The following is a 21134-nucleotide window of genomic DNA, read 5'->3' as shown; positions in this document are numbered from 1 at the left end:
AAGGTAGAAACAATACAAAGAAACTAGAAACCATATACTCCTTGAAAGTCGAATCTCATTGAAATACTGCTGCAATATGTTCTTCATCCTTCAAACTCTTCCGGACAATCGGATCTGAGTCCGTTTCTATTGTGCAACCACGCAGATCTATAGATCTACGGATAAGATAAATCTTTTCCGCTTGTGCTAAAACCGAAACAAGGATAAAAGATAGAAGTATGGTTAGCAGATGTAGATCTGACGAAAAGAACTTCAAAAAAGTAATAGATTTCAAACCAATTAAAGTTACAAAACTAAGAAAATGCAAATCTAAAACATGGATGGGGGGAGGAAGAATGAAGACTTCTTCCTCCTCGGGATAGACCCGGTTAGAAAGGAGTTAGGAGAAAAGAAAGAAGAAAGAAAAATAAAAGAAGAAAGAAAATGGAGATGAACTTTAGAAAATATAAAAGTTAGAGCTTGGAAAAGAATGGAATCGTCCTGGCATTGAGATGGACGTGGAATATGAATTGAATCCCATATATAAAATTCCTGGTTTATTTTTATTTTAGAAATATCATAAAGTAACTTCTTTAATAATATAATTTAAAATAAGATTTAACATAACTATAAAATTTTCATAGTATGTGATTTTCCATGTAATTTTTTCTATTCTTTTTTATAACCCATTTATAAGTTTAGTTTTGATTCGGTAGTATAGGAGTAAGTAAAAAAAAAAAAAATTGTAGTTTGTTGACTCAAACGATTTAAAATTTGTAAACATAAAATTATAGAGTTTTTTTTATTTTTTTTAAGAAATTGTTTATAATTTCATTTGATGGAAAAAGAAGTATAACAAATAAAATGCAATGTTATCAAGCTCCGACCGGAAACCGGTAAGGAATCCAATCCGAACTTGATTGGTTTGATAGATATTAAAAAATCTAATGTGAATCGGAGTTGAACCAGCGACCGGAGGTTGAATTGGGAACCGGTACAACTCCGGTTCAGTAGTGAAATCTATCAATAATGACCATAAAAGGCTTGAAAAATCAGAAAGTTTTTTTTTCTTTTTTGAGATAAATAGCCATTATATTAAAACAGAGCCCAGATCCTTACATAATGCAGAAACAAAAAAAACTAAGAACATCTAAAAAATGATAAAAATTAGCATAGAAATGAGCATTACGGGCCAATAAATGAGCCGCTTCATTAGCTAATCTTGAGACAAAAGCCACGGTATAATCCGGACAAGAAATAAGACGGTTTTTCCATGAAGAGACTTTATAGATTGATCTCTTTTTCCAACGCTCTGATTCTGAAGAAGTATATGTTTCTATAATGTTTTTAAACTTCTTGCTCATTACAATCACCCAGGATACTGAGAGAGAAAGAGAAAGGCGATGGAAGAGCAAAGAGAGAGAAAAAAGAGAGGCGGTGGATGGAATAGCAGAGACATGGAAGAGCAGAGAGAGAGAAAAGCTTGAGCAAAAGATAAGATGAAGTGTGAATATTTAGAAAATTAGGTTTGCACTTTACTGATGGGCTAGATTAATTTCTTTGGGCCAAAAATAATTTAAATGATCCAATAACTTGTGGATTAGTAAACTATATAAATAAAACTATCATTAGTTCTCATAAAATAAATGGATTTTAAATTAATTATATATAAATATTATTTATTTATTTATTACATCATTCGGTTCGATCAATCCGAGTCATCTGATCTGATCAAGTGACCTGTGACCCAGTTATAAATCCGGTTTGATGTCTGGTCCGGTTCTGATAACATTAGTAAAATGTAAGGAATAAAACCTCACACGATTACAGACAAATACAATATCCACGAATGGATGAAAATGACTACAAAGAGCAAAAAGAACTTATAAAAGACATAAAAAAATATAAAACAACAATATATTTCTCATAAATCCAAATCTGTAGAAAGGCACCTGCAATCCAAACTTCATCCTTTAGACCATTCTAAACATTCAGATCTAAGTCATTTTATTGTTGCAACCACGTAGATTTATTGATCTGCGGACAAGATAAACCATTTTCGCTCTTGTTAAATCCGAAAAAAGCATAAACGAGAGAATAATAGAAAGCAGATACAATCAGACACAAGAGTTCCGATGAAATATATGAACACAGACTAAAAAAACAATAAAAAATACAGAGAACTAACCTGGTACGAAGTAAAAGAAGGAAGATCCTTCGTACTTTTCAAAGTAGATCAACAAAATAGAAAGATGGATATAAATGAGAAGACAAAGGAGGGAAGATGAAGATTTGCAATTTTTTCTTCTGCAACTCCTCGAGAGAACTATAGAATTGTAGAGTTAAAAGTATATATGACTGAGTAAATTTTTCCATTAAATAATATTTGTAGTTTCAATTTATAAAAATAGACTTTATATATATGTATTGTAAATTTGTAAAATCTGACATTTTTAATTGATTGAAATTGCTATTTTGAGTTAAATAACCATGGTAACAATTTTTAGTGGAGATTTCTGAATTTTCATATTGTACAAATCATGGGTAAATTACATCCATGGCCACTGAACTTTACCCATTTTCACATTATGGCCACTGAATTTCATTTCTTCCCGATATGACCACTGAACTTTACACTTTTTAATACTGGTGGCCACTTAACGTTTCAAAACGACCGTTGACAGCTAAAAATAAAAAATCCAAATCATTAATGATATTCTAAGGAACTTTAATTCTTGAAAATTTTTGTTTTGAGGTTCTTTGGGTGTTGTTTGGTTAGGAGAGAGAAACTGAATTTTTAGAGAGAGAAAGCTCCAAAAAATCTGATTTTCGAAAATAAAAAATGTGGTTTCATGGTAAATGTGATTCTGAACAACTTTAATTCTTGAATATTTTCATTTTGAGGTCGTTAACGATCGTTAACGTTCATTTTGAGAAGTTAGTTAAAATTGAGTTGCCACCGGTGTTAAAAAGTGTAAAGTCCAGTGGCCATACCGGAAAGAAATGAAGTTCAGTGGCCATAATATGAAAATGGGTAAATTTCAGTAGCCATGGGTGTAATTTACCCTACAAATCGCGTACCCTTAAGTTTTTTTTTTTTTTTTTTTTACTTTACTCTTGTAAATTTTTAAATTAATTTACAAAAGTAGGCATTCATATATATGTATAGGTGAGATCCAGTGTGACAAAGGGTTATGATGTGACAAGAAGCTTATTGTGTGACATAACTAAACTACGTAGTTTTGATGATAATTGAAAAAGGCAAGGTGATAAATTTGTAAATAAAAGGAAAGAGATGATAGAGAAAATTGTTTTATTTCTTTTCTTTAAAATACATTTTCCCGACATTTCTAATCTTGTTTTTCGAAATTTTTTATACTATTAGACTCGTCTAAATTAGACGGTCATTTTAAGATGCAAAAAAAATTCCGGTGAACGGAATCCGGGTGGACGTTTTCTGGCGAAAAAAAAGTGCCCAGAAAATTCTCAAAAAATTTTAGAAAATGTAAAACATTATTCTGAGAAACTTTAATTCTTGGGATGAAGCAAGATTTCTTACGGTTTAGTCCCAATAAAACTTGTTCCTTAATTTTATCCATTTTACATGCTTCAACAATTTGTTGGGTCAAAACCGTAAGAAATCTCATTTTGAGCCAAGGATTAAAGTTTCTTAAAATGATATTTTACATGTTTTCTAATTTTTTGATAATTTTCTAGACACGTTTTTTTGTCCTACTTACATTGTTCTGACAGTGTACGAAATTGTTCCAAATCAGTGTACCATTTGTTCCAACATAATACTTATATTGTTCCAACAGAATAAATCAGCGTATCAATTTTTCCAACAAAATAGTTTTATTATTCCAGCATAATACTTATATTGTTCCAACATAATAAATCAGTTTACCAATTGTTCCAAATCAATTTTATTATCTATGTCTTCAATTTCATTTTTGTTTCTTAGTATTTAATATAGTATCTTCAAATTTATATTAGTTATAGTATTTAGAAAGTAATTCTAATTCTTATATTCTTCTAAGAATAATTATATTATTCCAACAGAATACTTATATTGTTCCAATCGAATTGTTATATTATTCTAACAAAAAAATTGCAACACATAGTGCTGAAAGGTAAGACCAAAAAGTATCCAAAAAATTATTAAAAAATTCTAAAATATGTAAAACATCATTTTAAGAAACTTTAATTCTTGCCTCAAAATGAGATTTCTTTTGGTTTTGACACAATAAATTGTTGAAGCATTTAAGATGGATAAAATTAAGGAGATTGTTTTATTGGGACTAAACCGTAAGAAATCCTACTTCGACCCAAGAATTAAAGTTTCTCAAAATAATGTTTTACATTTTCTCAAATTGTTTGAGAATTTTCTGGGTACTTTCTGTTTTCTCGTCAGAAAAGGCTCACCTAATCGTCGGATTCCGTTGATTTCGGACTAAACAGTAAGGAATCTCACTTTGAGTCAAGAATTAAAGTTTCTCAGAATGATGTTCTACATTTTCTGTAATTTTTTGAAAATTTTCTGGACATTTTTTCTCACAGGAAAACAAATCGTCGGATTCTATTCACCGGAATTTTTTTTACCTGAGCTTCTGTGATCTTAAAATGATCTTCTAATTAAGACGAGTCCAACAGTATAAAAGTTTTTGAAAAACAAGGTTGGAAAAGTCGGGAAAATGCATTTTAAAGAAAAGAAATAAAACAATTTTCTCTTTCCTTTTATTTACAAATTTGCCACATTTCCCTGATTAATTACAAAATTGATCCTTGTCACATAATAAGGCTTGTCACACCATAAGAAATGTGTCACACCTGATCTCTTATATATATATATATATATATATATATATATATATATATATATATATATATATATATATATATATATATATCAATTTTCAATACAAAATTCAATAACAATTAAAATTTACTAATGTTCAGAGCGTCCCACTTATATTGTTGACCGGTATTCTGAGTCATAAGTCAATAGGTTCAATCGGTTGATTCAGATTGGTCGAACTATATGTATAATTGATAAATATATATAAAAATTCATTTTATTTAAATTTAAATATAAAAATACAAAACTGAAAACTCCTTAGTCTGTGTTTTATTGTTACTAGAAAAAATTGATTAAGTGTGTAGAAAAAATTCTCTTAGCCTGTTGGTTGAGAACTTATCTATGACTGTAGATGTCATGAGTTCGAATCACATGGGTGGGGTGAGTTGGGGGTTTTTCTTTCTCTTTAATGTAATCTTCATTTGTTTAATGTAAGTGCATTGCATGTGGGTCATTAGTTAATTTAATAAAAACAATACACATAAATGATGGGCAATAAAATTGATGGATACATGAGCGAGAGCAAAGCATAGTGAGTAAAAAAAATACAGGCAAGAAGCTAAAACTAGGAATGGTAACAGGTACTATATCTACGGGTATCCTTACCGATCATAACTCTTGTATATATTAAAAAATGTTATTGTTTTTTAGATGTAAAATGTGAGATTTGAAACTCAACCTTTTGTTTTTCAACCATTTAGTGATACAACTAAGCTACTTTATTCTTATTGATTAAGGTTCAATATGTTCAATTTTTTAAATGGATGATTTATTAAGTTTATACTTTGTTAAATTTGTAATATTTTTTATTTTATTTATTGATTCTTAAAGGGTAAGCGTACATGCGAATTAAATGGGATGGGTATGGGATGCAAAAAGTATACATGTTAAGGTAATGCGATGGGAATGGATAATTAAAAAATAAATGGGTAAGAGTTTGGAATTGGCACTATCCGCGAGAGTAAATTACACCAATGGTACCTGAACTTTACCCTAGTTCACACGTTGGTACCTAGATTATATTTCAAATAAAATCCTTGGGAGAGCTAAATCATTTCCTTGGTCTTAAAGTTGAGCGCACGAAGGAAGGGTGCTTCTTGTGTCAGCACAAGTATTCTAAAGATCTTCTGGAGAAATTTGGGATGCTAGAATTGTTCCACTGAAGGAAAGGACTAGGAGGATGTTACCATGTACAGACAACTAGTTGGAAGCCTGGTCTATCTCACTTTGACGAGACCATACATATCATATGAAGTAAGTATGGTAAGTTGATTTATGCAAAATTCGAAAAAGCCTCATTTGGAAGCTATCTGGAGAATTGTTTAATATGTTCGAGGTACGAGGGTATCTTATACAAGAAAGGAGGAAAGTGTGAGGTACGTGGATACTGTAATGCTGATTATGCTCTAGAGGTCATGACACAAGACGTTCGACTATAGGTTACGTGTTTAGTCTCAGGTCAGGACTTATATCTTGGTGCAGCAAGAGACAACCTACAATTTCATTCTCAAGTACCGAGCCAAAGTACAGAGCAGCAATCACTGCAAGGATGCACCTGGTTGATACAACTTATGAAGGATCTTCATCAGTCAGTCGATTACTCAGTACAACTATACACTTGACCGAGAATCCAATGTTCCACGTGAGAAGTAACCATGTGGAGGTGCATTATCACTTCATTCGAGAGAAGGTCTTACGTGGAGACATCAAGATGTAGTATGTGAAGACCGACGATCATGTTGCTGGTATATTTACGAAAGGACTAAACGAGGCAAAATTCGAATAGTTTAGAAAGCAACTTGGAATGACAAGCAAGTATGAGGTACTGAAAGTTGGTGCTGAGAGGAAGTATCATCACCAACTTTGAAAAATGGATTAGTAGATTAATTTCTAGAATAGTGTACAAAACTCGTTTCTAGATTAGTCTACTATAATGACCCTATTTGGTAAGGAGCTTCTTGGGGCAAAATTAGAGGTTTAAGTCACTTTAGAGATTTTTACTAGTCAAACCTCTAATAGTGGTGTTTGGTGGAAAGAGATTTGAACGAGCTTATTGGGTTCAAACCTCATTTTAGGAGCCTTTTCAATTAGCTTATTGTTCCATCTCTTTTGAAGGACATTCTTACCCCTATTTATTACCATTTAACTCCAAATAAATATTTTACCATGTCCTTATTTATCATTTTACACAAACAACTATTAACAATCATCTAAGTTTTACCAAACAAGTTTACACAATTTCATTCTCAAGTACCGAGCCAAAGTACAGAGCAGCAATCACTGGAAGGATGCACTTGGTTGATACAAGTTATGAAGGATCTTCATCAGTCAGTCGATTACTCAGTATAACTATACACTTGACCGAGAATCCAATGTTCCACGCGAGAACTAACCATGTGGAGGTGCATTATCACTTCTTACGAGAGAAGATCTTACGTGGAGACATCAAGATGGAGTATGTGAAGACCGACGATCAAGTTGCCGGTATATTTATGAAAGGACTAAACGAGGCAAAATTCGAATAGTTTAGAAAGCAACTTGGAATGACAAGCAAGTACGAGGTACTGAAAAAATTGGTGCTGAGAGGGAGTATCAATTAATATCATCACCAACTTTGAAAAATGGATTAGTAGATTAATTTCTAGAATGGTGTACAAAACTCGTTTCTAGATTAGTCTACTATAATGACCCTGTTTGGTAAGGAGCTTCTTGGGGCAAAATTAGAGGTTTAAGCCACTTTAGAGGTTTTGACTAGTCAAACCTCTAATAATGGTGTTTGGTGGAGAAAAGTTTGAACGAGCTTATTGGATTCAAAAAACTAAGTTCGAAAACGCTCATTTTAGGATCCTTTTCAATTAGCTTATTGCTCCATCTCTTTTGAAGGACATTTTTACTCCTATTTATTACCCTTTAACTCCAAATAAATACTTTACCATGTCCTTATTTATCATTTTACACAAACAACTATTAACAATCATCTAAGTTTTACCAAACAAATTTACACAATCAGCTAACCAAAAAAGGTAACCAGCTAACAGCTAATGTAATCAACTAACAACTATTTGCCAAACATGGCCAATATCTAGATTTTTTAAGTTTTCTTTAACTGATTTTTTTTTTGTTTCCTCAACTATCTAATTTGTGGTTCAAATTTTTTAACATATTATAAATTGGGTGTTTAAAGTCTCCTAACGGGCCGTTTGGTATTCTTTGGGATAGGGATAGGGATAAAGATTGGGATAGTGATAAGGATAAATGGTTGAGATAAGGATAAAAATATTATAGTCGAGAATTATTATTCAATGTTTGGTATGTGGGATAAGGATAGGGATAAAATAATACATTTTACTATTTTAATCCTATTTAAACTACATAACATTAATTTGAGGGATAAGATAGACTTTTCCATTCTATTAAAATTGCAGGAGCTTATCCCACCTCCTTATACCACCCCCTCCTGGGTATAGGATTTGAGGGATAAGAAGCTTATCCCTCTTCCGTCTCACTCTTCTATCTCTCAAACAAACACGAGATAACTTATCTCGTGTTTTTTTTTATCCCTATCCCACCTCCTATATCCCTTCTAACAAACACCCCGTAAGAGTTAGGAGTGGAGTGAGAAAAAAAAGTAAAGTGTGTGAATGAGAATGCAACAATATAAAAAAAAGTGTCTTATTATTTTTGTAAAATTTTAGTTTCAATTTAATAAATAAAGGTTTATTTAAGTCCTCAATATTCAAGATTTTAGTTTGAGATTTTAGTTTCGTAAATGCTATCAATTTACATGAAGTATTTCTTACCATCCCTATCCGTCACACAATCTAGTAGTAGAGGAGTTTGAAGTAAATACTTGAATAGTGACAAAAATTTATTAAAACTTACAAATTTTTTTTTTTTTTTTTGTAAAATTTTATCCTGATTCTGTCAATAATGTCTAATCGGATATAGAATCTCAATATAATGAAATTACAACGGGAAAGTTTATGCTAACAGACGTAAATTTCCGCCGGTAATGTTTTTTATTTTTTACTTTTTTACCGTGGCCGTGGTTGATGGACGACCTGTCCTCCGACCTGACTCAATCCTATATTCTTATCAAATAATGGCTCATGTTGAATAAACGGAAGGAGTAAATTAAACAACTTACAATTTATTGGACTGAAAGTAAATTTTTCCATCTATTTAATAACAACTTCACATGACATAGTTGGCTTTGGCTCACTCCAATTTTCAATGCTAACCTCACATCACACACTCATATTTGTTATTAATATTTTGTTACTCTGTTCTCCATTTTTTTTTTTTTTTTGTGCGGATACTTTGAGAAGGAAGAAAAAAACTTTCTCTTTCTTATCCGGTTGAGTTGGATTTATTGTATTTTTCTTTGTCAATAAATTTTATTAGATCTATTTAACCGTTTGAATTGTATATACTCTCTATTATTCTGCTATTTATACCATTTTTCGGATTTAGCAAAAGCAGAAACGATTTATTTTATACGTGGATCAATATATCTACGTGGTTGCAATAAAAGAAATGACTCAAATCCGAATGTTCGGAAGAACCTAATGATGAAGATTCAATTGCAGTTGCTTTTCTGCGGATTAGGATTTCAATGAAGTATATGTTTTATTGTTTTTCTATGTGTTTTATACATTTTATGGTTTTTTATAGTCATTTTTGTTCCACTAATGTTTTTTACCTTATTTGTCTCTTATTGTACTTGTTCTTTTCATATTTAATGAAGATGTAAACATTTTCATCAAAAAGAAAAATATTTTACTAGTCACTCAGTTGATTTCTCTAACAGATTCTTAGAATTATTTCTTTTACTCTCACGCCTAACAGAATATGTCACTCTATTTATATCAAATTACATAGACTTTTCACCATACATTTAAGACGTGAGAAACAAAAAAAAAAAAAAAAATCAACAATAATAATTGTTGATGAAGGGTCACAGAATTCTAGATAACTGTAGAATTTTTTCTTTCAAACTTTAAGTCGGTTTTGTTTGATTAATAGCTCATAAACAACCAATCACATATACTCTGTTATTGCTTTTTAATACTCAAAGTTATGTATAAAAATGACAGTTTTACATTGGTTCTACACATATATAGACACGAATTCAGCGTCCCCCTGACAGAAGGGAACCAGCTATAGAAGCTGAAGCTGATGAATGTGAGAATGCCATGTCCATGGAAGATGGATATGACATCGGAAAATCATCAAAACCGTCACGGTTTGCGAATGTTAAGCCACCCACAGAGAGACCAACTGATGTCAATTCCGGAAGAGGAAAATCCCTCTCTAAAAACTGCACTATTTGCTTCATGCTTGGCCTAGCTCCAGGTTCTGAATGAGAGCAGAGTAATCCTAATTTTAGCACCAATTCCACCTCTTCTACATTATAATCACTCCCCAAATTTGGATCCTTAGCCTCAACAATTTCACCACTAGCCCACCGAGAAAACACCCAATCTACCAAAATTACATCCTCTGCTGCAGCTCTGTTCTCTATAGGCCTTCTGCCAGTTGCAACTTCAAGCAAAAAAGCACCAAATGCAAACACATCTGTTTTTGTTGTTGCCTTTCCACTTCGAGTGTGTTCAGGTGCTAGATAACCAAGTGTCCCAACTATATGTGTTGTTTGTGGATCCGTACCATGATCATATAGCCTTGCTAGCCCAAAATCTCCTATTCTCCCATTCAATTCACTGTCTAGTAAAACATTGCTGGCTTTTACATCTCTATGTATCACAACTTGCTCCCATTCTTCATGTAAATACACCAAACCTGAAGCTACACCTTTTATGACTTTAAATCTTTGGCTCCAATTTAGAGTCACATTTGGTTGGTCGTACAAGTACTTGTCTAGACTTCCATTAGGCATATACTCATAAACAAGAAACAATTCACCTTTTCGCCTGCAATAACCTAAGAGTGAGACTATGTTTCTGTGGCGGAGACGACCGATGCTGACAATTTCTGCTACAAAAACCTTCATTCCTTGTTTTGATTCATGGCTTACCTTTTTCACTGCAATATCAATTTTGGTACTTTGTAATACTCCTTTATATACTTTGCCGAATCCTCCACTACCCAATACTTCTTTTTCTCTGAATCCTTTTGTGGCAATGTACAAATCTTTGTATTTGAATCTGTGAGGCCCATACTCAAGCTCCCAATCTTCAACAACTTCTGCAAACTTTTTTTTCCTTCTTATGTGATAAACTAAACCCGAGAATACAATCAAGAACAAACTTACAGAAATTGATGGCAGCCCAATTGTTAAAAACTTTGATCTCTTTTTCGGTCCGATTCGGGGAAGCTTCGGAAGTTGAGAACGATCAAGAGGTTGTGCTTGACCATTCATCTTAAAACTCCAACCCAAAACATAATGATATGTTAAGACAGAACCAGTAGCTGATGAGAAGCCAACATACATAGAGTCTCTCAAAACAGGTGACAAATCATAGATTACTGACAAAAGGGGAAGAGTAGGTTTAGCAACATTAGAAGGAGCTAATGTAACATTAAGTTGATTCTTTGAACCATCATAATCCACCCACATTTGGATCGGCTTGCCGCTAATAAGGCTCAAATTCGTCAGCTTATTATCAGGATTAGCATAATAAGCTGCTGAAGCAGAGTTAATAGACCTTAATCCATTAACATCAATCCCAACATGATTATCATTAATATCCCCAAATTCGTTACTTTGGATAGTGTCGAGCTCCACTGCGAAAACATGGTTCCCGCTATTACCATTGTTGGATTCATTAAAAAGACCGAGGAACTGGCTCGCGATCGAATCGGGGAGGCCCCTTGTTGGTGAAATCACAAAGGCTATTCCATGACCACTAAGAGTTGGAATTTCAGGCACAATAGCAAAGACAAAGGTAGTAGAGAAGCTGAAAACAGAAGAAGTAGATGGCTTTTTGAAGATGATTGGATTTGGATAAAAGGCATGGCCTTTTTGTTGCCTGGTGTGATTTGTGAGTGCTAAAAGGCCATTGGAAGTGATCTGAGATAATCCATCAAGGGTTAGGTTAGTTGAACGGAAGCCATTGTAAGTGAAGCTAAGATCTTCATCAGAGACTGCTGAGGATACTAAAAGAGAGAGTATCAAACACAAAAGCTTCATAGCTTTTGTGTTCCTAAAAAGCTTAATCCAAAGTTTAGTTTTTTAAGGCTTATACCAGTAGGAAGAGTGCTGTCATCATTATATACTACTAAGATTTTCAAAGAAGGCGGTTCTGATTTCTTTAATTTACATATAAGTTAAGAAGCAATAGCTCTTATTAAATTAGCAGTCAAATTCCGCCAACTAAAAGTCATGTCATGTGTAGGGCTGAAAGGAATGGAAGTGGATTGATCACTATATGGTTCAGAGACTTTTGGACTCAAGGTTAGCTCCGAAGCTTCTTCCCCAACTTGACGGATGCAAAACCATTGGCAAAGAGTGCTTAATTGATGGCACTATTTTTTATAGGGCATAAATGGACAAAGTGGATTAAGTCTTCCTATTTGACTTTATACTAGTGTGTCATGATGTTTTGAACACAATAATTAAAATTAAACTAATGAAGAAAATATCAATCCAATTGAATTGATCATTACGAAAAAAATTCCAGACGAAGAGGGTTGTAGAAATACCTTCAATTATTGTTAGGCTACTTCAGCATTCACTGTCCATTTTTTCTTTGCTTAATTCTTCTCCGTTGCTAGTACTATCTTAGGTCATCTCTCGCCGGCGAGGTAATCTCCTCCTCCATACGGATGATTTTTATGATGTCAAAGATGGAGGATGGGCTAATGAAGATTTGCAGGCAAGCTTCTCATCCCAACGGCTGAGTATTGCGTGTCTTGACTTTCTAGAAAACTCATGATCCTCGTTTCTCTGGAACTTCATTGCCACTTGTCTCAATCCCACCACAGAAGCCCTTTTGTAATACCATCACCGACTCATCAGTTCCCTTTTCTAGTATGTACAAATATGGAATTTGTGATTATGCGCTTCACTTAACTAGGGTTTTTCATTTTCAATTACCTTTAATTGAGTCAATGGAGGAGCCACCATTGCAGCTTCTCACAGAAATTGGTACTCAATTCGCCGGCCCGCTCGCCACAATAAAGATTTCCTTGTGAAATCGCCCCAAAACAACACAATGGAGATAGAGCTTCGAGCAGGAACGGAAGTAAAAACAATGGGGGCAGTAACTGCAGTAACTCCATGGAAGCAACTTCTCCTAAGCGCACTGAAATCGAATTCGCCGCAAGCAATCTACCCTCTTTCTTCATTTTGTAATGTGTTAGTGTTTGGGTTTCAGGGTACAATTGGATTTGATGGCAGACCTTCCCTGTTGTTTTCAGGTACTCCATTTATCGGCACTAAACATTTCTACGTGAATTTTCCGGGGAGGTGAGAAGTTGATTTTTGTCGTTTTGCACGGGATGATTTGAAGAAAATACTGGCAAGATCCAAACGTTTCTTCCAATACTATATTTCTATTCAGGTGTTATGCATTTCCTTTCTCTAACTTATGATGCTCATTAGCTGCATTTTAGCCAATGAAACACTAGTTCTTAAACATGTCTCTGTAGGTTTTTTGGAAGAAATCTGTTTCTAGATTGAGGTACAGTTACTATAGTGATATTGGGAACCCTAGTTGCTTTTTTAGCTCTTTAATGTCAACTTGTTTCTTCAAACTTTTACAGTTTTATGAATTTGATGTTGCAGAAAGTTTCTAACTTTAGTTTTGATGTATTTGGTTGTCTTTACTCTGGATTAGATGGGAACCTTGCTGGTGTCTTACCTTAAGCATCTTCAGTACTGTGAAATTTCAACAATTTTATGGGTCATGGGTCATGATGGGTTGTTTTATTATTTTGATAGTCTCAGACTTTAATATCTATTAGCACCTTCATCTATTATTGTTCTTAAGAAAAAATTATAAAACTGGGTAAAATAGAAGGCTGATTTATATATTTAGACCAATTATCCAACTCATTACATATTTAGATTATTTATTTATGACTTTTCCAAAATATCTCAAACCTTTCATCTTCACCCATTCCTTCTATCGGTTTCATCTCCCTTTATTGTCTATCTTTTCATCTTTCTCTTTCTTTATACCGTGCAAATCACCTCCATTTTCTGAATCATCCTATCTCTTCTTCCTCTCTTCCTCTCTATGTTTTTGTGAATGCATGGTTCTTCATCTTACTGTTTCATGTTCGTCTCTTAGTTTCTTTCTTCTTGTGCGAATCGAAAACATCGTTATTCGACGTTCTTTTGTATTTATCATATGTTTATTGTCAATTTCAATGGCAAAAGGCGGAAATAAGGTAAGTATCTACCGTTTCATCTTTATCTTTTTCCAGAAATTACTTTGCAAAATGAGTTTTCGTCACATTTTGCGAAGTATGTGAACTGGAAAATGATGATTTTGCTTCGTTGAAAGTGAATCTGCGAAGCCTGCAGACTTCGCAAAATGTGACGCAAACTCATTTTGCAAAGTAAAAATCATCATTTTCGAGTGTCTTTTGCTTCGCAGACTTCGCAGGTTCTCTCTGCGAAGCGTTTCTTTCATTATTTTCCTAAAATTACTTAATTTGTGTGAAGGTTGAATGCGAAAGCATCATCACAGTGATCCGTTTGTCTTGAATACAAAGACATCAATCATAGTGATGGGTGATTGGGATGTGATGAAGATGGTGAACTTGCCGATTTTTCTTGCTTCTGAAAAGAAAAAACGCCGATTTTTCTTGCTTCTGTAAAGCCTGGAAACACTCCAATGTTCTAGTTCCTTCTGTTTCTGAACTTCCTTTTGCTTATGAACTTTTTAGCAAATGTTCTGGAAGCACACTCTCTCCTAAATGTCTTGGAAGCACACTAGGGAGAAAATGTGCTTCCAAAGCATTTTGCTAATCATTTTGTTTTGGAAGCAAATTTCTAGGGTTTAGGATTTGAATTATTGTTGCAATCTTGTTGTAAATTTTGATAATGTTTTGATTCTAATATTATAATTATTGTTACAATCTTGTTGTAAATTTTGATAATGTTATGATTTTAATGTTAGAATTATTGTTGCACTTTTTGTTGTTATGATTTTAATGTTATATATCTCTTTGCATTTTTCGCAAAATGCGAAGCATGCTAAAATAATAATATTTAAGAACATGACTTTTAGTTCGCATTTGGCGAAAACTGCGAAACAAAAGTCATTCTGCGAAATAGTATTAGAGAAAGAAGAAAGAGTAAGAAATTTGTAAGTGTTATATATATATATATATATAAAGGATATTTTGAGAAAGTTACAAATAAATAGTCTAGATAGGTAATTGGTCTGAATATATAAATGGACCTCCCATTTGACCCTTTTGTAATTTTTCCTTGTTCTTATTTGTTGATAGGTTAGATCTCAGCAATTAACTGACGGCTTTCACACACAAAAAAAAAAAAAAAAAAAACTTTTCCAAAATAATCTGTCATTATGCCCTTCCATAAGGACAATTTATTTCATGTCACTGAACTGTAATATTATGATTATTGAATAAGGAGCTGCTCTAAGGGCTCTTTCTACCTCATGTCTATGTTCTTGTTCATTCATACCATTTATATGCATGCGTTTTTGTTCATCCTATGCTTATGTTTCCTGCCAGCTTGGTTATATTGCTTCCTGTCTCCTTTTGCTTGCTTCCTTAGTGCATTCTAAAAAAGTGTAGAAAACCTTCAATTGTTGTTAGGCTACTTCAGCATTCACTGTCTATCTTCTCTTTGCTTGATACTTCTGATTTAAAATAATGAACAAGTCTGGTTCTTCTCCAGTAGCTTTAGATTTATTTTGCAAATAGTTTTTCAATATTATGAATGTTTTGCTTTGATAAAAACACTTTTTGTTTTGTCTATTTTATTCAACTTTGGACAAGAAATGGAGGAAATAAACATAATTTCATAGGTGCAGTGCAGTTTACAATAAATTTGTGGTGAATGATCAAGGAAATATTTGTAGCTGAATGATTTCATCAATCTATAATTGGAAGATCTTGTTTATTATGTCTATGCAGAGTTCATGTATCTTCTTTGTTCTCTTTTTTTTTCTGAACTTAAACTAAAAGATCCTTGTTATTTTTTATAGTTTCTTGTGATGTTTCCTTCTTCTCCTTTTGGTACCCTTGTTCCCCTTTTCGGGCTACCTCGAATAAAAATATCATAAGATATGATCTTAGCTAAAATTTTCTATTTTCATCGAAAAAACCCGGGTTTTAGCAACTTTTTTATCTAAAATTCAAGATTTTAGAACCAAGAAGGCCCAAGATTGAAAGCAAGGGAACATCAGAGAGATACACCATCAAGTGAGGTTTATTGCTCCCAAATTAATGATGTTGATCAAGATGATTGCAGTTATCTGAGTTCTTGGATTGTGTTCTCATTTTATTTTCATTGATACTTTCTAAAAATTCTACAACAGACAGCAAGAAAAAAGGCATAGCTACAGCCTAGAGGCCAGGAACAGTAGCTCTCAGTGAAATATGCAAGTTCTAGAAGTCTACGGAGTTGCTCACCCCAACTGCCCCCTTTATCCGTCTTGTGAGTCTCCTCTCTTAGCATATGCAATTAGACAGACTTGACATGAAGATGACTGATAAAAGAAAAATGTTTTTTTTAAGTAAAGACGAGGAAGCTGAAGAACAAAGAAGTCGAACTCATCCCAACTAGGTTGGCACAAGAACAACACCCAGCCAACAGCACCCCAAAATTTTATTAAAGAAAATAAAGAATTACAAAAATAATGAATGGAAGGAAAACAAAACTAGCAATGCCTCACGTAGGAGGTCCTATTAAAGTCATGAAATACAAAAGGTGAGCAAAATGCGGGATATCCATCCCACCAGCAAGCAGATATCGACGATGCCCCGGCTTTGGAGAGGCAGTCAGCAACAGAATTCCCTTCTCTATATATATGAGTGATATGAACATGATTAGCGGTGATAACTTGAAGGCACTGCAGCCATTCCGCCATTAGCTGGCAGGGTACCTCAGTTCTTTTCTTCTTCAGGAGATTAACGGCAGTTAGTGAGTCCGATTCGATCCACAAAGGAAACCATTGTCTTTCTGTCGCTGCTGTGATGGCATATATCAAGGCTTTCAATTCAGCGAAGAGGGCATCATGATTACCCAATGGAATAGCAAAGCAGGCCCTGGGAAAACCGCGTGAGGTACGAAAAATACCACCCGCTCCTGATGCATCCACAGATGCAGATCCATCAGTGTTCACTTTAGTCCAGCTAGCTATATATATTTTAACAGTAAGCACAAAAAGTTTCCTGAATACTCTGACAATCCCTAACAGTGAATTGCAAAATGTCCACAATTGCAAACATGTTTGTTGAATTCTTCAATCAGATATATATTGATGATATTGGCATCTGAAACTATATTTCATTCATATTGCACCATGGATGACATTCCTTCATTTACTATGACATTGATCTTATTGCCTAAATTAGTTTTTTGTTGATCTGAATGAGCAGTTTGGACCTTCTTGTGTTTCCTGGATAATTGCATCAAATGAGGTTAACTTCAAATATTATTGCCTTGCAATGCTCCGATGGCCAGAGGCTGACATACAGTCATGATGAGCCATGGAACTATGAATTTAGATTTGTTCTTCAATACACATTAATCTTTGGCAATATTAGCTTTTTAGATTTTTAAGGTTTTGATCTTTGAAGTGACGAGACAGCTGCAGTTAGATGGAAAATTTCATTTTTTGTTATAAAAAGTTTGATGGACAATTTCTTTAATAAAACTATTCCATCTATTTTAGTATAAACAATACAACCACTTCCTTCTATGCCAAATGCAGGGTTTAAATATCTATATATATCCCTCTTCATCTGAAAATATGAATACTCTGCCATTTGTGTTATATAGCCTTATAAAATCATAAAGCTACTCCCTAATGTTGTGTTCGTGCGCCAATCTGCCAGTACATAAGGTAAATCCGTCCCTGTGATTGCTCTTTCTGTAATGATGTTCTTTATTTTGGAATTGAATTTTTTTGTTAAAATTTTCAAGAAGTTGAGCTGAAACAGTCCTAAATATTAGGATTCTGTGATCATACCTGGCAGGTATTGCCTGCTATTGTTTTTTAATATTCAAAGCTGTCAAGTATAAGAAAAAAAAGAGAGAGTTTTACATTGGTTCTTAGCATATACAGACTTGAATTCAGCGCCCCCCTGATAGAACGGAACCAGCTATAGAAGCTGAAGCGGATAAATGTAAGAATGCCATGTCCAAAGAAGATGGATAGGACATCGGAAAATCATCAAAACCGCCACGGTTTGCGAATGTTAAGCCACCCACAGAGAGACCAACTGATGTCAATTCCGGAAGAGGAAAATCCCTCTCTAAAAACTGCACTATTTGCTTCATACTTGGCCTGGCTTCAGGTCTGATTGTGAGCAGAGTAATCCTAATTTTAACACCAACTCCACCTCTTCTGTGTTATAAGCAGAAGAAGTAGATGAGTTTTTGAAGATGATTGGATTTGGATAAAAGGCATGGCCTTTTGTTTGCCTGGTGTGATTTGTGAGTGCCAAAAGGCCATTGGAAGTGATTTGAGATATTCCACCGAGCAGGCCCGTCCCTGAGCATGGGCAGGAGGGGCGCCTGCCCAGGACCCAAGGATAAGAAGGCCCCCAATTATAGTAATGTATTAGTATCTATTAAAATTATACTTGATGAAATTCAAAAAAAATTTATAGTTGATTAAAAACATTGGCATTAGATTCTTTCCAAATTAGTTTTTCCAAATAAAAAACGTTAGCATCAGTTATTAAATAGTCTTTCTAAATTCCCTAATTTATCTCTGATTCTTTCCAAATTTTCTAATAAAAACTTTGGGCATCAATTCCCTAATTTATCTCAATGTATTTCTATAGTTACCTTTTCCACCTATCAATCCCAACAAAAATTTATAATTTATCCCTCCCTTTTTAAATCACACTCCAATCCCAAAGAATATTAAACAGTAATATTATCATACATCCTCAGTTCATTTTCTCAATTCATCGGCTATATAATCAATTTTGTTTTCTAATCACCTCACTGTGAAACTTCCAATTACTAATAGCCTTTTTTGTTGTCCTTGAGAAACTCTATCAGATTCTGATTTATTTGTGAAAAACTTATCAAAGTCTTCCAATTTGAAGAACTTATGCGCTAAACCTCGTTAAATGATGTGATTTTCAAATTTGGTTTTTCATTTTTCTGTTATCATGCTTTGTATCGTAAAGATCATAAAATCTAGTAGAACTATTTCATAATTTATTAAATTTAAGAAATTTACTTCTAGAAATGCTCATAGACATCATTTTGTATAAAAATTTGGTACTTAAAACAATATAAAATGTTTTTATTAGATATTTTGTTAAATGTAACAAGAAAAGTGTCATTTTTAAGTAATCTTCTTTTATACAATTTACTTTTCTACCTATTTTGTTTTTATTTCCACTTATTTATTAGGGCCCCATTTGGTAATTCGCCCCCAGACCTCTAAAATCTCAGGATCGGCTCTGCCATCGAGTCTTAGATAGAAGCCATGGTAAGTGAAGCTTACATCTTCATCAGAGAGTGCTGAGGATACAAATTAGCAGTCAAATTCCGCCAAGTAAAAGTCATGTCATGTGTTGGCCTGAAAGGAATGGAGGTGGATTGATCACTACATGCTTCCGAGACTTTTTGCACTCAAGTTAGCTATGAAGCTTCTTCCCCAACTTGCGCAGACTGGATTGAGTCTAGACAAAGACGGATATGTGTTACAGAAGGTTCATGGATTTTCTGATTCCTGAAAAGTAGAATGACATGGAAAATTCTGTCGCTACACTAGATATATAATTTCCATAATAAAAGAGGCAAATTATTAGAAGCACCCATTCTCCATATCAACGAAGGAACTTCTATATATGTTTTGTCATGTGTAATATAATTCATACATATTATAAGATGTTCAACTATTTTAATTCTTAACCAGAGTCACAATATACGTGTCCAAATGTGAATCGATATCCTTCAAGTGACATGGAAAACTGAGCGCTTAATATAAGTACTCAGTAAAAAGACTAATCTATTGAGAGTTTAGGTCAGATTTGACAGTAAGGAATCTGCCACGGATAATCGGTCCATATGCTTAGTTCCAAAAAGAGTTTGTAACCTTTCAAGTATTTATTTTTGCCTTCGTTACTGTAGAAGTCAGTTGATTTTCTTTTTTCTACAAAGTCAGTTGAATTTTTGCTTCCTTAACTAATTGGGTTCTGAAAGTTTATTATGTGATAGTTTTATCATCTCTTAATAAATATATGTTTTATTATGATGTTGGACCAATATATCTTTCAGAATTAAATGATGTTGCACTTCATAATTCACTTATGTGGTTGTTAATTTCATCATACTATAACCTCACTTTCGTAAAGAGATGTTTAAGGTAAAATTAGATTTTAACAATTAGCAAATTTCTAATAGTGGTTTTATGAACTTTTTCAATTAACTTATTATTCCGTCTCTTTTAAATAACATTTTTTTTATCTCTGACAAGCCTTTACTCAAATAAGTGTTGTTTTGTATTTTTACTAAAAATAAACTAATAACATGATAAATATATTCATCTAGCTACATTTTAGTGGTAAATTGTCAATTAATAAATTTAAATTTACTATTTATGTTTTTGAAAATTATATATCTATTCAGAATTATATGGATAAAAATTAACAATTACACTAATGAATATTACTAGAAACTTTGAGATCAATATAAAAATATTAGGTTTTTATTTTAGTAAAATGTTAAATTATAAATTAATTGGTATGTATTAGAAAGTGTATTATACCAATATATTATTAGTAATTTAAGCTTAAAATTATTGATCTAACATTTAGATAGATGAAGATCTCACTTTTATTAGTAAAAACTTAAGAATAATTTCGTTGTTTAAATACATTTTTATGTATTATAAAGATCTAAGTTATAAAATGTATTTATAACATTTCCTAGAAGGATTAAGAATATATGAATTATAAAAAATAAAATAATAGTAATAAAATACTATTGTCTTTATTTGTCATTTTACACAAATAACTATTAGCAATCATATAAGATTTACCAAATAAATTTACACAAACAGCTAGTCAAATCAGCTAAACAAAAATATAATCAGCTAACCGCTAGTGTAATCAGCTAATCTGTTTGGCAAATAGTTGTTAATTGTTAGCTAATTACATTAGCTAT

General features: G+C 33.0%; 1 protein-coding gene across 1 annotated transcript; it reads right to left on the bottom strand.

Annotated features, from left to right (window-relative positions):
• Positions 1–9868: 9868 nt before the first annotated feature.
• Positions 9869–12062, bottom strand: LOC136205545 (L-type lectin-domain containing receptor kinase IV.2-like). Its single transcript, XM_065996188.1, has one exon. It carries the CDS (start codon positions 11985–11987, stop codon positions 9969–9971), a length of 2019 nt encoding a protein of 672 aa, XP_065852260.1. The 5' UTR covers positions 11988–12062; the 3' UTR covers positions 9869–9968.
• Positions 12063–21134: the final 9072 nt, after the last annotated feature.

The sequence above is a fragment of the Euphorbia lathyris genome, chromosome 9 (genome assembly GCF_963576675.1).
Source record: "Euphorbia lathyris chromosome 9, ddEupLath1.1, whole genome shotgun sequence".
Taxonomy (NCBI): Eukaryota; Viridiplantae; Streptophyta; class Magnoliopsida; order Malpighiales; family Euphorbiaceae; genus Euphorbia; species Euphorbia lathyris.
Note: the sequence above shows the minus strand (reverse complement) of the source record. Positions and strands in the feature narration are given on the sequence as shown.

What these genes read in the sequence shown, in the direction of transcription:
- LOC136205545 (XM_065996188.1), bottom strand. Translation starts at nt 11,987, where the DNA reads ATGAAGCTTTTGTGTTTGATACTCTCTCTTTTAGTATCCTCAGCAGTC.